Below are 17,440 nucleotides of genomic sequence, written 5' to 3'. Positions count from 1 at the left end.
AAACCCTAAACCCTAAACCCTAAACCCTAAACCCTAAACCCTAAACCCTAAACCCTAAACCCTAAACCCTAAACCCTAAACCCTAAACCCTAAACCCTAAACCATTATTCCCTAATCTGCTACAGTAGCGTTTTGCTACAGTGACAATTTTCTCTCAACCGCTACAGTGATGCCGAGCCTTTAATTCCACTTTCCGGCCAATTTTCCGGCGAGTGAATCTACACCTCCACTTCCAGCACGTCGTCCTTTGAATTCCCTTCGATTTGATATGTTGCTTGGAAATTTTGGTGCACGTTTGGAGCTTGAAAGATTGAAGTGAAGTCGGAATACTATGCGTGCTACAGTACCCGAATGCTAGTTTCGGTTTTCCGACCACATTTTCCGGCAAGTAAGCTCACACCTCCCTCTTAAACATATTCATCCTTCATTGATCTACATTTCCGTGTGTTTATTGGGGATTTTGGAGTTGATTTGAATACCCGATCAAGCTTTGAAGTTTCGGTTTACTATTCAATGAATAGTGCCGATATCTAAATCCTAGATCCGGTCAAATTTCCGGCGAGTGAACTCTCACCTCCCCCTCAGAATTGTTCCCCTCTCACCGATCTACGTTTCCATACCTTATATGAGCATTTTGGAGGTGATTTGAAGCCTACACGATAATTTGAATTTCGGATTTACTATTCCTGCTACAGTGCTGTTCTTCTTGCTACAGTATTTTGTTCATCATTGCTACAGTGCCATTGATCTCTACAGTACCCGTTGCTACAGTACCCGTGATCGCTACAGTACCTGTTTGCTACAGTGATTTCAGGGTACTATTCACAGAACTTGGGATTTTGAGCATTTTTCTCCCGGGGTCTCCCGTCGCGCAGCTCGGCCCGAATGGCTTCTCTGGCCATGGCCGGTAGCCATCCGGCTACTTCATTGGAGTTTCCGCCGCTTCCATCGTTTGCTCAAATGGCGGCAAAATCGCCCACTGCTCGGCCCTGTAAATCGTTTGTGGATGCCGCTGCTGGGTCTCAAAGAGCTGCTCCAGCCATTGCCTTCAGGCAATCTTCCACCCATAGAGGTGAGCCGGCCATTTTTTTCACCGAGGAAGAAATTAACATCATGGCCGCACCATTCAAGCTCGCTTTAGTGGGTAAGTTTTCTTTCGGCCGCCCCCCTATTGATGTTATCCGTAAATTTTTTGTGGCTCTTGGCTTGAAAGGAAATGTTGAAATTTCATTATTGGATCCTCGACACATCCTTATCCAACTGCACCTGGAAGAGGACTATACGAGAATCTGGCTCCGCCAGTCCTGGTTTATTGATGGCCGAGCTATGAGGGTCTTCAAATGGTCCACAACTTTTCATTGTTCGGAAGAGTCGCCGATTGTTCCGATATGGGTCTCCTTGCCGTTTTTACCGGTCCACTACATGAGATGCAAAGAGGCTCTGTATTCCATTGCTGCTGCCATCGGGAAACCTCTTCGGATCGATCATGCCACCGCCTCGGTCAGTAGGCCTACTGTTGCCAGAGTCCTCATTGAGTATGACATTTCTAGGCCTTTATTGAAGAGGTTATGGATTGGGGAAAAAGACACTGGGTTTTGGCAGTATATCATCTTCGAAAAAGTGCCTCGGTATTGTGCTGCCTGCAAGCATGTGGGCCACTCTGATGACACCTGCTACATCAACAAACCCGAGTTGCGGAAATCAGACCGTTCCGGCCCAGTTCGGCAAAATGTTGTTCCGGATGGAGAGGGTAACAAGTCAAAGGAACCTTTGAAGACTCAGTACGTTCCGAAAGCCGATAACAGAAACCAGAATGCAGCAACAACAGAAGCGGCAACAGTTGTTACTCCGATTGTTCAAAATGTTCCTACCACCGGTGCAGAAACCAGTGAAGCACCAAATGAAGTTACTACTACTGAAGCAACACCAGTTATCATTGCTGATCTTCCTGCTGTTGCTGAGATCCCTCCCCCGAGCACAGTCACTCTGCCTTCAGTTGTGTGTGCCTCTCCTGAGCCCATGTGCAGTGACCTCGTTCCTGCTGTTACTAGTGCTGATTCTACGGCCATTACTCCTACACCTCTTGCAGCTCTTCTGCCGTTGAGTGGTGATCATGCCGCTCGTGTGGGAACGACAGCCGGTGACCTCATTTATCGTGCGACGCCTGCTTGGGATCCTTATCGCCATCAAGGGCGATTTTACCGCAGCTCATCTTGGCAGACGGTCAGTTCTTGTGATACATTTCCAGACATTACTTCTACAGAAGTTTTGACACTCCCATATGCTCCATATGATGCTGCGCCGATATGCACTCTCAATACCGAATCCACTGATGTCCCTGAGGTATCTCCTGCACCCAACACTTCAAAAGATAGAATTGGAACGAGCCATCGGATCGAGGATTACAGCAACTCCAGTGATGACGTTCCTGTTGATGTCCGTATAGGCATTTCAGACTCAGAGATTATGGAAGAGACAGTCATCGCGAAATTGGGTGGGCAAAGAATTGTCACTTCTACGGAGGGTTTTACTGAAGTCACTCCTCGGAAGGGCTTCAAGATGAACCGCAGACGCCGCCGATATTGATTTTATATTTTCATTGTACTTTTCTTTTTGTCTGTTTGTTGTTTTCATTTTTCTCTGGAGGTTTGGTTCATGTCCCCCTCCAGTATTTGTAATTTGTTTTTTGTTTTATCTACTGGTAGGGGTCCCGCCTAACCCCCCACCTCCGGGTGGTTTTCAATAAAAAAAAAAACCCTAAACCCTAAACCCTAAACCCTAAACCCTAAACCCTAAACCCTAAACCCTAAACCCTAAACCCTAAACCCTAAACCCTAAACCCTAAACCCTAAACCCTAAACCCTAAACCCTAAACCCTAAACCCTAAACCCTAAACCCTAAACCCTAAACCCTAAACCCTAAACCCTAAACCCTAAACCCTAAACCCTAAACCCTAAACCCTAAACCCTAAACCTAAACCCTAAACCCCAAACCCTAAACCCTAAACCCTAAAAACCCTAAACCCTAAACCCTAAAACCCTAAAACCCTAAACCCTAAACCCTAAACCCTAAACCCTAAACCCTAAAAACCCTAAACCCTAAACCCTAAACCCTAAACCCTAAAACCCTAAACCCTAAAACCCTAAACCCTAAACCCTAAACCCTAAACCCTAAACCCTAAACCCTAAACCCTAAACCCTAAACCCTAAACCCTAAACCCTAAACCCTAAACCCTAAACCCTAAACCCTAAACCCTAAACCCTAAACCCTAAAACCCTAAACCCTAAACCCTAAACCCTAAACCCTAAACCCTAAACCCTAAACCCTAAACCCTAAACCCTAAAAACCCTAAACCCTAAACCCTAAACCCTAAACCCTAAACCCTAAACCCAAAACCCTAAACCCTAAAAAACCCAAACCCTTAACCCCAAACCCCAAAAACCCTAAACCCTAAACCCTAAACCCTAAACCCTAAACCCTAAACCCTAAAAACCCTAAACCCTAAACCCTAAACCCTAAAAACCCTAAACCCTAAACCCTAAACCCTAAACCCTAAACCCTAAACCCTAAACCCTAAACCCTAAACCCTAAACCCTAAACCCCCTAAACCCTAAACCCTAAACCCTAAACCCTAAACCCTAAACCCTAAACCCTAAACCCTAAACCCTAAACCCTAAACCCTAAACCCTAAACCCTAAACCCTAACGCCCCCGCCGAACGCCCCCGCCGCCTCCCGATCCCGCCCCGCGGTCCCCGCCGGGGCATGAACCGCCCCCCGGGGAGCCGAAACCGGCAAAACCGCCCCGATCATGCCCACTTTTCGGGGTTAAAACCGCCGCGCGGCTACCGCCCCATCCCGATGCCCCCGGACACTTGGTCCCGTGGGACCAGACAGAAACGAAATCAGAGGCCCGGATCAAGAGATACTGCCGAAACCGTCAAAACCTACTAAGCGCACCCCGATCATGCCCATTTTTTGGCGTTCAAACCGCCGCGCGGCTGCCCCCCATCCCGATGGCCCCGGACCGCTGGTCACGTGGGACAAAACGGAATCGGAATGAAAGGCAACAATCATGTGTTACGGCCCCTTCTTTGCGGCCCCCGAGGCCGTGCGCTATAGCCCCCCGGGCCGCACCAGCCCGAACCCCCCCGAACGCCCTCGCCGCCTCCTGATCCCAATGCCCCTAGACCCCTGAACCCGTGGGACCAGACGGAAACGGAATTGGAGGCCCGGATCATGAGATACGGCTGAAACCGTCAAAACCTACTAAGCGCACCCCGATCATGCCCATTTTTCGGCCTTCACACCGCCGCGCGACTACCCCCCATCCCGATGCCCCCGTACTGTTGGTACCGTGGGACGAAACGAAACCGGAATCGGAGGTCCGGATCAGGAGATACGGCCGAAACCGTCAAAACCTACTAAGCGCACCCCGATCATGCCCATTTTTCGGTTTCCAAACCGCCACGCAGCTACCCCCCCATCTCGATGCCCCCGGACCGCTGGTCCCGTGGGACGAAACAGAACCGGAATCGGAGGCCCCGATCATGAGTTATGGCCCCTTCTTTGCGGCCCCCGAGGCCGTGCGCTATAGCCCCCCGGACCACCCCCCCGCCGACCCCGATCGGAGGCTCCGATTCCGGTTCCGTTTCATCCCACGGGACCACCGGTCCGGGGGTATCGGGACGGGGGGGTAGCCGCGCGGCGGTTTGAACGCCGAAAAATGGGCATGATCGGGGTGCGCTTAGTAGGTTTTGACGGTTTCGGCCGTATCTCATGATCCGGGCCTCCGATTCCGTTTCCGTCTGGTCCCACAGGACCAGGGGTCCGGGGGTATCGGGATGGGGGGGTAGCCGCGGGGCGGTTTGAACCCCAAAAAATGGGCGTGATCGGGGAGGTTTCGCCGGTTTCGCCGGTTTCGACCCCCCGGGGGGCGGTTCATGCCCCGATGGGGACCGTGGAGCGGGATCGGGAGGCGGCGGGGGCGTTCAGTGGGGTTCGGGTGGGTACGGCCGGCGGGGGGGTTGCCCGTGGGGCTATAGCCCACGGCCTTGGGGGCTGCAAAGAAGGGGCCGTAACTCATGATCGGGGCCTCCGATTCCGGTTCCGTTTCGTCCCACGGGACCAGAGGTCTGCCGGCATCGGGACGGGAAGGGGGGTAGCCGCGCGGCGGTTTGAACGCCGAAAAATGGGCATGATCGGGGTGCGCTTAGTAGTTTTTCACGGTTTCGGCCGTATCTCATGATCCGGGCCTCCGATTCCGTTTCCGTCTGGTCCCACGGGACCAGGGGTCCAGGGGCATTGGGATAAGGGGGTACCCGTGCGGCGGTTTTAACGCTGAAAAATGGGCATGATCGGGGCGGTTTTGCCGGTTTCGCCAGTTTCGGCCGCCTGGGAGGACCACGGGGCGGGATCGGGAGGCGGCGGGGGCGTTCGGTGGGGTTCGGGCGGGTGCGGCCGGCGGGGGGGTGGCCCGGGGGGCTATAGCGCAAGGCCTCAGGGGCCGCAAAGAAGGGGCCATAACTCATGATCGGGGCCTCCGATTCTGGTTCCGTTTCGTCCCACGGGACCAGCGGTCCAGGGGCATCGGGACGGGGGGGTAGCCGCGCGGTGGTTTGAACGCCGAAAAATGGGCATGATCGGGGTGCGCTTAGTAGGTTTTGACGGTTTCGGCCGTATCTCATGATCCGGGTCTCCAATTCTGTTTCTGTCTGGTCCCACGGAACCAGGGGTCCGAGGGCATCGGGATGGGGGGGTAGCTGCGCGGCGGTTTGAACGCCGAAAAATGGGCATGATCGGGGCGGTTTTGCCGGTTTCGCCTGTTTCGGCCCCCGGGGAGGACCGCAGGGCGGGATCGGGAGGCGGCGGGGGTGTTCGGTGGGGTTCGGGCGGGTGTAGCCGGCGGGGGGGTGGCCCGGGGGTAGAGGTGTGCAAAATCGGGTTCGAGTCGGGTTCGGATCAACCCGATCGGGTTTCGGGTTGGTCGGGTTGGATAAAAATCGATCCGAACTCCACCCGAACGTATAACCCGATCCGATTCGATCCGAATTAAATTTGGATCGGATCGGATCGGGTTAAAAAGGCGGGTGGAGTTCGGATCGGATCGAATGCGGGTTAATTCGGGTTCGTATTAAATTCGGGTTATTCGGATGAATTCGGGTTAATTCGGGTCGGGTGTAATCGGATCGGATTCAGGTTAATTCGGATTCAGGTTAAATTCGGGTTATTCAGATCAATTCGGGTCAATTCGTGTTATAATTAATTTGGCAATTGGGGAGGTGAAATTAGGAAATTAATTTATTATAATTTTATTGTATTTTTTCCTGAGGGGTTTTGGTGCTGGAAATATTGTAAAAGTCACATGAAATTATCTTTTCTATTTTGTGTTGTTGATTATGAGGCTCATAATGAATCTTGCACCAAGCATGCTTACAACAATTTTGTTCATATTAAAATAAATTAGGTTTGTGTTCATTTTGGCAATAACAACATGAACGTGCATGTCCTTTATAAAACGAGCATTTGTGGCTTGTGCACTTGCAGAATTTGTCAATTGTCAATACAAATTTAGCCCCAAAAAAAAAAAATTATTCATTTTTGTATTCATGTAAGGCACTATCAACACACACCAGGGATTGCAAGCTATCATATAAAATAAAAAATAAAAAGTCATTGATCATACAGGAATTGCAATGAACGACACTAAATAATTATTCAAATAATAGTTGGGGAAATGATCATACAGGAATTGCAATTCCTTCAGCTTGCCCAATGTGTCAGAAATAGAGCCAGTGAAGAAAGAAAATATGCAAGCTCTGAAATTTCATTGTTAGAATAACGTGATGATAAATAATCATTAAAGTAGATTTGATTGCATCAAACTCTTAATCAAGTTTTCATGACCACGTTATCATGTGCATCCTATAACCAAAACTTTACACAGTCAAATCAGGAAAAATAATATATGCATGGTATCCAAAATTCCAAATAATCTAAGCTGGATTCTAGTCTTCATTTTTTCTCAGAATTTTTCAATTGGTTTCTTTTCCACTCTTGTCACCTTGCTAACTAAGACATTTCTCTCCCACCTTCCTTGTCCTCCCTCATTCATCCATCCATTCATTTCAACCAACAAAAAAAGAAAACTACTATAGAATTAAATTCAAATGATTCAAAATTAAAAATGAACACAAAGCATAAAATTAAAATTAACACAAAGTTTAAATTTAATAGTCTTCATCCAAAGCGCAATGTCCAATTCTAAAATCTAAACATTAATCTTTAGAACACAAAATTAAACATAATTAAATAGTTTCCATTTTCCAAAACACAAATGACAAAGTTCCAAAATCCAAAACACAACAAAGTTTAAATGTAAATCTAGATCAACTTCCTCCACGGCTCTATTGTTCCTCGCAAGCACTTTGACAACTTTTAACTTCAATTTCTTCTACTGCAAGTTGAAGAATTGAAGCATATATCCCCTAGGGAAAAATTGAAAAAATAATATATGATAACCGTTTAACTACTTTCTTTAAGCCGCATTACAAATAAAGGGACATTAAACATAAACACATATGCCCAATTCATGTGTATACTTGATTAAATATAAGGAAAAAAAATTAAGTAAATTGTGGCTTATTTCATGGCATTCATCACCAAGTAAATTTCATAATAATCCTAATTCCTAAGTAATACCATTCCAGCAATTTCATTGTGTCTAAAATAAATGAAACAATTATAATATTACAATTTGAATTAAAACTTAAAAATTAAAACTATAACAACTATTGTCTATTATTATAGTGTAAATTACAACCTAAACATATAATATGAAATTATAAATAATAATATATATTAAGAATTACCTTTCAAATATCCATAACACCCATATCAGCGCTCACTGTTTCCACCGTTGAAGCTTGTGATCTTACAAACTCTTTAAAATGTCAAAAAAAAATGAAATTAGTAAATAACTTAAGTACATGTAGATGCTATTTATAATTATTAATACATCTTAACTTTATAAAGTATGAGAAAAATATTACCTTTTTGTAGCTCCATATGGAATATCTGCTCTTTAATATCTTCCTGAAGGTTGTAGACAGGATTAGCAAAAAGTTTAACTTGTAACCAATTTTCGGTACATATCAATGCCTCAACCATACAAGGGGTCAAAGAACTCCGATATTCGTCAATGACGCGACGCCCTGTGCTAAAGGCAGATTCAGATGCCACTGTGGAAACAGGAACGGCGAGGACATCCCTTGCAATTTTCTCTAATATCGGATACTTCGATCCATTAACCTTCCACCAAAGCAAAACATTGAGCTTAAGATTGCTCGGATCTTCAACTGGGTCACTCAAATATCGTTCCACCTCAAATACTACTCTCTTGCCCTCATTCTGAACAAACACTTTCTGAGCATACTCAAAGAAAGGGCGAGAAACTCGGAAAATGTCATCACTATCACCACTAGGACCCTCCGGCAAACCAACCTCAGTTGTAAAATAAGGAGAATAACTTGTACCACCATAGCTGCCGCTAGGAACACTCTCACTACACATCGATGGTGTGGAACTAGAGCACATTGCACTATATGCATCATAAAGCTCATTCAACAAATCTTTCACTGCTTTGGTCATTTCTTCAACTTTCCAACTATCATTGGCAAAAATTATCCCAAAAATATGTTTGGCAAAGTCCATTTTAGCTCGTGGATCAAGAATAGAGGCAACAATCAACATTTTATTTATCTTCCCTGAAGACTCCCAATATTTATCAAATTCTTCCCTCATTTGATAAGCCATAGCCACCACCCAAGAATCTCTACTTCCCTCTAATGCAGTCAATGAGCTCTCAATTAAGCCAATGGTATCATAACAAAGATTAGAAGTCACACTCAAAGAAGCAGAAAATAACAATGTGGCATCATAAAATACCTTCAAAAACTTCACAATTCGCCTTGCACTCTCCCAATCCTCAGGTCCAGGCAGGCCCACCCACTTAACGTTATTTTCTTTCTCGAGAAAATATACATCATACGGTTTATCCACCTCTGCCATTCTATCAAATGCTGCTTGAAACTTCAACGCAGTGATCAACATTAAATAGGTGGAATTCCACCTAGTAGGACAATCCAAGACAACCGTTCCATTTGGACATTTCACTTGTTGAGCACACTGTTTAAATGTCTGTAGCCTCGTTGTGGAGGATCTCACATACTTCACAGCATTCCGGATGGCGGCAACACTAGCATGCAATTCATTCAACCCCGAAACAACAATCAAGTTTAAAATATGTGCACAACAACGCACATGCATATACTGACCCGCCAATACAATTGCATCATCATTCCTCCAAGCAAGTAATTGCATAGTCACATAATTAACAGCAACATCATTTGTACTGGCATTATCAACAGTTATTGCAAACAGCCTCTCTATCCCTCAATCTTGTAAACAAGCTACAATCTTTTTACCGATCGTTTTCCCTCTATGATCTTCAATCACACTGAAACTAATAATCCTTCTGTTCAAACACCAGTCACTATCAATAAAATGAGCTGTGATCACCATGTAGCTCATGTTTTAAACAGAAGTCCATAAATCAGTGGTAAGAGACACTCGTTGTTTGTTGTTGCAAATCAAACGCTTCAACATTATCTTTTCTTCCAAAAATAAATCCATAACATCCCTACCAACAGTTCTCCGAGATGGCATAACAAACTGTGGAATGGCTACACTACAGAAATGCCTGAACCCTTTGTTATCCACAAAACTAAGTGGCAACTCACCCATAATGATCATTTTGGTGACTGCCCTTCTACAAGCGTCTTGACTTCACCCTTTAGCCAAAACCATATTACTTGCATTTCCTTCCCCACCCTCAGTTGTCAAGTTTTGTTGACTTCCCTCTTATTGTTCCCGGAATGTCTTGTATGCAAGGCAAGCTAGTATATGATTTCTCATATTTGTAATCCCATCACGCCTTGAATGACATTGATATTGTCTACCACAATAGTTGCACTTGCATTTGTTTGGATTGTCCTCGAGCAAAGTAAAATGATTCCACGTCGCAGATCTTTTCTTCATCGCTGGTCTTTTCCGCTTTGCCTTTTGAGTTCCTTCCATTTGAACACTTTGATTGTCATCATCACTTATTGAATTCGATCTTGAGTGTCCAGACATCTAAACATACAAATAAATAATTATTAATCATTAATTCATAAATTAAAACACAAAAAGACTATTAAAAAAATCTACTTAATAGTTAGTATTACAAATTGATTCAAATAATTGTTAATTTAATTTTATGAAACTTTTTGAAATTGATATTTCTAATTTTCCACCATAATGTTTATATATGATCAAGAATTCAAGATGCATATTCCATAAAAGAAAACCAAGAAATTAATGTAATTATTTAATTTCTAATTTCTAATTATCCATTGGCCAAAATAATATAATATTAATTACATATCCGTATCTTAAATTCTTCATTCTTATTATGCCCACATTATATGTACTTAACCATTTAATATTTACTTATTGGTTATCATGCAATTAATTAAATTGATTAATTATTTGTTGAAGTTGAAACTTGAAACTACTGCAATTAAATTGGTTAATTTTTTGTTGAAGTTGAAACTATTCTACAAATACACATATCATATGACATATATAATTATAATTTATATTGTAACATAATATTTAATTTTAATTTTTAATCTAACATTACTATTCATACAAAAAATCAATTATTAATAAGTAACAGAAAATTAATGCTGGATTATTTTCATTTTATTGATAACATTTAACAATATATAATTAACATACAAAGTTACAATTAACATTTCTCAAATAACATATAAAAAATAACAATTATAATTAATCATTAATGCATATATAATTATATATTATATACAGATATACCATCACTTAAACAAGTTCAAAAGCCGGATTTGCTTATTTGGTTCGGGCTTCAAGTTCCAAACTTCCAATTCCAAGTTCCAAACTTCCAATTCCAAGTTCCAACTCCCAACTTCCAAAACAGAGAGTGAAGACTGAAGAGACCTATTGCCTTTTGAGACTGGAGTCGTGAGTCCGTGACCCGTGAGGCGTGACCGTGAATGGGTGTGGTGGCCGGATGTCAACACTCAACAGCCGTGAGCCCGTGACCCGTGAATGCCAATGGTGGAGACTTGAGTGGATCGGAGGCAGCTTGCCGGGTGGATCTTCAATCGGACCCGATCGGGTCACGATCTTCACGAATCAGCTTCGGCTTCGGTTGGGGTCGTTCTCAGCAGTGGTTGCTGCATGTGGTGGGTTGGCTGCTTGGGTGAATGGGTGAATGGGTGTGGGTTGGCTGCTTGTGCTTGACGGCTTTAGTGCTGGTTTCAGTGATGTTGATTTTGTGTGTGACAGTGAGGGTTTGTGTCTTTGTGATACCGTGGCGGTGACTGGTGAGTGTCTGAGTGAGTGAGGCCGTGAGGGTTTGTGAGTTGTTACTTTTCTTGTGTTCTTTTCTTAATTTCTTTGTGAATTACTGAAGTGCTTTGTTGCGGTGAATACTGAATAGTTTGGAGTGAATTACTGAATTGTGAATTTGTGAATTACTGTAACAGTGTAAATCCGTGAGGCGTGAGTCTGTGACACTGTGAGTCTGTGAGATGTGATCAGTATTCTTTACTGATTCAGTGATTGTGAGTGTGTCATCAGTCATGTGCGTACTGTGTATTTGTATAATTGTATTCTGTGATTTGTAATTTTGTATTTGTCCAATTTGTTTTTGTCTCAACCCGATCGGGTTTTCGGATTGGATCGGGTTTCACCCGACCCGATCATGATCTGATCGGGTTGAGACAATTTCATCCGATCGGGTTTTGTTCCCCACCCGATCCGATCCGAACCTGAAATTTTTCGGATAGGATCGGGTCGGGTCGGATATTTTGTCCACCCCAACCCGGGGGGCTATAGCGCACGGCCTCGGGGGCCGCAAAGAAGGGGCCGTAACTCATGATCGGGGCTTTCGATTCCGGTTCCGTTTCGTCCCACGGGACCAGCGAACCGGGGGCATCGGGATGGGGGGGTAACCGCGCGGCGATTTGAACGCAGAAAAATGGGCATGATCCGAGTGCGATTATTAGGTTTTGACGGCTTCGGCTGTATCTCATGATCCGGGCCTCCGATTCCGTTTCCGTCTGGTCCCACAGGACCAGGGGTCCGGGGGCATCGGGATGGGGGGGTACCGTGCGGCGTTCTGAACGCCGAAAAATGGGCATGATCGGGGCGGTTTTGCCGGTTTCGCCGGTTTCGGCCCCCCGGGGGTGGTTCATGCCCTGGGTGCGGCCGGCGGGGGGTTGGCCTGGCGGGCTATAGCGCACGGCCTCGGAGTCCGCAAATAAGGGGCCGTAACTCATGATCGGGGCCTCCGATTCCGTTTCCGTTTGGTCCCACGGGACCAGGGGTCCGGGGGCATCAGGATGGGGGAGTAGCCGCGCGGCGGTTTGATCTCAAAAAAATGGGCATGATCGAGGCCGTCTTGCCGGTTTTTGCCCTCCGGGGGGGACCGCAGGGTGGGATCGGGAGGCGGCTGGCGCGCTCGGTGGGGTTCGGGCGGGTGAGGCTGGGGGGTCAGCCCCCCCCCCCGGGCTATAGTGCACGGCCTCGGGGGCCGCACAGAAGGCGCCGTAACTCATGATCGGGGCCTCCGATTCCGGTTTCGCTTCTTCCCACGGGACCAGCGGTCCGGGGGCATCTGGACGAGGGGGTGGCGGCGCGGCGGTTTGCATGCCGAAAAATGGGCATGATCGAGGTGCGCTCAGTAGGTTTTGCCGGTTTTGGCCGTAACTCATGATACGGGCCTCCAATTCCGTTTCTATTTGGTCCCACGGGACCAGGGGTCCGGGGGCATCGGGATGGGGGGGTAGCCGCGCCGCGATTTGTACGCCGAAAAATGGACATGTTCGGGGCCGTTTTGCCGGGTTTGCGGGTTTCGGCCCCCCGGGGAGCGGTTCATGCCCAGGGGGGAACCGCAGAGCGGGATCGGGGGGCGGCGGACGTGTTCGGTGGGGTTCGGGCGGGTGCGACCGCCGAGTCGGCCCCCTAGGGGGCTATAGTGCATGGCCTCGGGGGTCGCAAATAAGGGGCCGTAACTCATGATCAGGGCCACCGATTCCTTTTCATCCCACGGGACCAGCGATCCAGGGGCATCGGGATGGGGTGGTAGCCGCGCGACGGTTTGAACGCCGAAAAATAGGCATGATCAGGGCGGTTTTGCCGGTTTCGCCGGTTTTTGCCCCCCGGGGGGTGGTTCATGCCCCGGGGGGGACCGCGGGGTGGGATCGGGAGGCGGCGAGCGCGTTTGGTGGTGTTCAGGTTGGTGCGGCCGGCGGGTCGGCCCCCCGGGGGGCTGTAGCGCATGGCCTCGGGGGCAGCAAAGAAGGGGCCGTAACTCATGATCGGAGCCTCCGATTCCGCTTCCGTTTCGTCCCACGGGACCAGCGGTCCGGGGGCATCGGGATGGGTGGGTAGCTGTGCGGCGGTTTGAACGCCGAAAAATGGGTAAAATCGGGGGCCGCTTAGTAGGTTTTGCCGGTTTTGGTCGTAACTCATGATCCGAGCCTTCGATTCCATTTCCGTTTGGTCCAACGGGACCTGGGTCCGGGGGCATCGGGATGGCGGGGTAATCGCGTGGCGGTTTGAACGCCGAAAAATGGGCATGATCGGGGCCCTTTTCCCGGTTTTGCCGGTTTGGGCCCCCTAGGGGGCGGTTCGTGCCCCGGGGCGGTATCCACACACTTCGGTCAGGTTCGAGCTGGTGCTGTCCGGGGCGGGGGCTATGTACACCGCCTCGGGGACCGCAAAGTAAAATGGCCGGTTTTACCGGTTTTCGCTGTAACTCATGATCGGGGCCTCTAATTGCGGTTCTGTTTCGTCCCACAGTACCAGCTGGGTGGGGGCATTGGGATGGGGGGGTAGCCATGCGGTGGTTTATACGCTAAAAAATGGGCATGATCGGGGCTGTTTTGCCGGTTTTTCCAGTTTGGGCCCCCCATGGGGCGGTTCGTGCCCCAGGGGGACTGCGGGCCGGTATCGGCACACTTCTGTCGGATTTGGGAGGGTGCGGTCCAGGCCGGGGGCTATGGCACACGGCATCGGGGGCCGCAAAGTAAAATGGCCGATTTTGCCGGTTTTGGCTGTAACTCATGATCGAGGCGGTATCGGCACACTTCGGTCGGGTTCTGTCGGGTTCGGGCTGGTGCTGTCCGGGGCGGGGGCTATGTACACCGCCTCGGGGACCGCAAAGTAAAATGGCCAGTTTTACCGGTTTCCGCAGTAACTCATGATCGGGGCCTCCGATTGCGGTTCCGTTTCGTCCCACGGTACTAGCCGGGCGGGGGCATCGGGATGGGGGGTAGCCGCGCAGCGGTTTATACGCCAAAAAATGGGCATGATCGAGGCCGTTTTGCCAGTTTGGGCCCCCCATGGTGCGGTTCGTGCCCCGTGGGGAACTGCGGGGCGGTATCGGCACACTTCTGTCGAGTTCGGGCGGGTGCGGTCCGGGCCGGGGGCTTTGGCACACGGCATCGGGGGCCGCAAAGTAAAATGGCCAGTTTTGCCGGTTTCGACTGTAACTCATGATCGGGGCCTCCGATTGTGGTTCCGTTTCGTCCCACAGGACCAGCCAGGCGGGGGCATCGGGATGGGGGGTAGCCGCATAGCGGTTTGAACGCCGAAAAATGGGCATGATCTTGGGGGCCGTAAAGTAAAATGGTCGGTTTTGCCAGTCTCGGCCGTAACTCATGATCGGGGCCTCCGATTGCGGTTCCGTTTCGTCCCACGGGACCAGCCGGGCGGAGGCATTGGGATGGGGGAGTAGCCACTTGACGGTTTGAACGCCGAAAAATGGGCATGATCTCGGGGGCCGTAAAGTAAAATGGCCGGTTTTGCCGGTTTGGGCTGTAACTCATGATCGGGGCCTCCGATTGCGGTTCCGTTTCGTCCCACGGGACCAGCCGGGCGGGGGCATCGGGATGGGGGGGTAGCCGCGCGGCGGTTTGACCGCCGAATAATGGGCGCGTTCTCGGGGGCCGCAAAGTAAAATGGCCGGTTTTGCCGGTTTCGGCCGTAACTCATGATCGAGGCCTCCGATTGTGGTTCTGTTTCATCCCACGGGACCAGCCGGGTGGGGGCATCGGGATGGGAGGGTAGCCGCGCGGCGGTTTGAACGCCGAAAAATGGGCAAGATCGAGGCCGTTTTGTCGGTTTTGCCGGTTTCGGCCCCCCGGGGGGCGGTTCGTGCCCCGGGGGGACCGCGGGGCGGGGTCGGCATACGGCGGGCGGGTTCGGTCGGGTTCGGACGGGTGCGGTCCGGGGCGGGGGCTATGGCACACGGCCTCGGGAGCCGCAAAGTAAAATGGCCGGTTTTATCGGTTTCGGCAGTAACTCATGATCGGGGCCTCCAATTGCGGTTCCGTTTCATCCCACAGACCAGCCAGGCGGGGACATCAGGATGGGGTGGTAGCCGCGCGGCTGTTTGAACACCAAAAAATGGGCATGATCTCGGGGGCCGCAAAGTAAAATGGCCGGTTTTGCCAGTTTCGGCCGTAACTCATGATCGGGACCTCCGATTGCAGTTCCGTTTCGTCCCACGGGACCAGCCGGGCGGGGGCATCGAGATAGGGGGTAGCCGCGCGGCGGTTTGAACGCCGAAAAACAGGCATGATCGGGGCCGTTTTGCCGGTTTTGCCGGTTTCAGCCCCCCAGGGAGCAGTTCGTGCCCCGGTGGGAACCGCGGGGCGGGATCGGCACACGGCGGGTGGGTGAGGTCGGGTTCGGGCGGGTGCGGTCCGGGGCGGGGGCTATGGCACACGGCCTCTGGGGCCGCAAAGTAAAATGGCCGGTTTTATCCTTCACTCACTAGTTACTCAAGAATTTATTAAAAAACTCTTAGTTCTCTCACTCCTCAAACTCTCAGCTTCTCGAGAGAGGAGATGAATTAAAGAATTTTAGGATGCACACACCCAAGAAAATGGCTTGGTATTTATAAGAGAAATTCCCCATGCATGCATTTAATTATCGCACTCACAAGTGGTAGAAATCAACAACCATTTTCTTCCTTTTTTGAAAATGCATGCATGTGTGGCTCCAACTCTTCTAAATTGTCAATATTTGTGGCCACCGGATAGAACCAAAAATGCATGTAGGCTTTTGATTTTTTCAACAAAAAAACTACGAAAAAAATTGAATAAAGAAGGAACAAGCTAACCTATTGCACCAAGCTTGCAGAAGTCAGCCAAAAGAGAAGCAAAAAGGTGCAAGTAGTGATTTCAAAGAAGAATTTAGAATTAGGTAGAAACATGAACTCCATTTCCTGTTGTGATTGCCAAATTATGAATGGTGTTTTTTTCTTTGTTTTTTACCTAGTTAGTGCACAACAGAAACAGAAAGAAAGAGAGAGAGAAACAGAATACGTGGCGATGATTCAGTCTAAGAACTTAACTAGACTATTTTAACTTTCTTTTCTGAATAAAAATATTTCAATTTTCGTGAGAAAACAAAATAAAAGTACTTCTAGCTGGAAGTTGTTGCTTTCATTATATTTAGTATTACATTTGACATTACATACACTAAAATGTAACTAAAATAAACTCTAAAGAAGGTTGGGCAAAACAGCCGATCTGACCCGACCCAACTTGATCTGAAAAATATCGAGTTCGAATCGGATTAACCGATCGGGTTGGCTTTGACATTAAAAAAAAAAATTAATGAAACAAACAAAGTCACACCACACAGCACACGTTCACACACATTGAGATCAGGCCTCGGATATCGGAGACAACAAAATGCGAAACAGCAACTGCTCAAAGCAGCATGCAACAGATCGGAGATGCAACTGTGCAAAGCAGCAGCCAATAGTCACAGAAGCAACCACGTGAAGCCAAGCCATCACTGTTGCCGCAGCGCGCCAACGCAATCTACTGTACTTCGACCATTGTTGTTTGCTGGCGCTTGCTCCATTGGTTACCGCAACTGCTGCAGCTTGCTTCACCTCGACAGCCACCACTACGAAGCTTTTTATGGTATTTGACTAGATTGTTTTAAATAATTAATTTAAAAATTTTGAAATGAAAATATATGATGTGGTTTATTGTTTTGCTTGATTGCTTCAATTAAAAAAAAATAGATTTTGAAATTATTAGTGTAACTCGAAATCCAATCAGATTTATCTGAATCTGATTTTACCCACCTCTACTCTAAAGAATATTAAGCACATTCATGAACAGAACGATCATGGTTGGGCTGCTTGTTTTAAATAATAATAATAATAAAGAGGAGGAGCACTAAGAGAGGGAGAGAGGTTAGCTTGATTTTCAAGGAATTATACCATAACCAGCTGATATTATACATTAACTTACACCAGTACTAGACTTA

The 17,440-nt window shown here is 48.0% G+C and overlaps 1 protein-coding gene across 1 annotated transcript; it reads right to left on the bottom strand.

The window, feature by feature from the left end:
• Positions 1–7,872: 7,872 nt before the first annotated feature.
• Positions 7,873–9,379, bottom strand: LOC127903140 (zinc finger BED domain-containing protein RICESLEEPER 2-like). Its single transcript, XM_052443819.1, has 2 exons — positions 8,050–9,379; positions 7,873–7,940 (listed from the first exon to the last, which is right to left on the bottom strand). Exons 1-2 carry the CDS (start codon positions 9,377–9,379, stop codon positions 7,873–7,875), a joined length of 1,398 nt encoding a protein of 465 aa, XP_052299779.1.
• Positions 9,380–17,440: the final 8,061 nt, after the last annotated feature.

Source organism: Citrus sinensis, chromosome 6, assembly GCF_022201045.2.
Source record: "Citrus sinensis cultivar Valencia sweet orange chromosome 6, DVS_A1.0, whole genome shotgun sequence".
Classification (NCBI taxonomy): domain Eukaryota; kingdom Viridiplantae; phylum Streptophyta; class Magnoliopsida; order Sapindales; family Rutaceae; genus Citrus; species Citrus sinensis.
The sequence above is the reverse complement of the archived record's forward strand: the minus strand, read 5'-3'. Positions and strand labels throughout refer to the sequence as shown.

Coding starts and splice junctions, on each gene's coding strand:
- LOC127903140 (XM_052443819.1), bottom strand. CDS start 9,379: ATGCAATTACTTGCTTGGAGGAATGATGATGCAATTGTATTGGCGGGT. Junction 7,941..8,049: donor CCATATGGAGCTACAAAAAG/GTAATATTTTTC, acceptor GACATTTTAAAG/AGTTTGTAAGATCACAAGCT.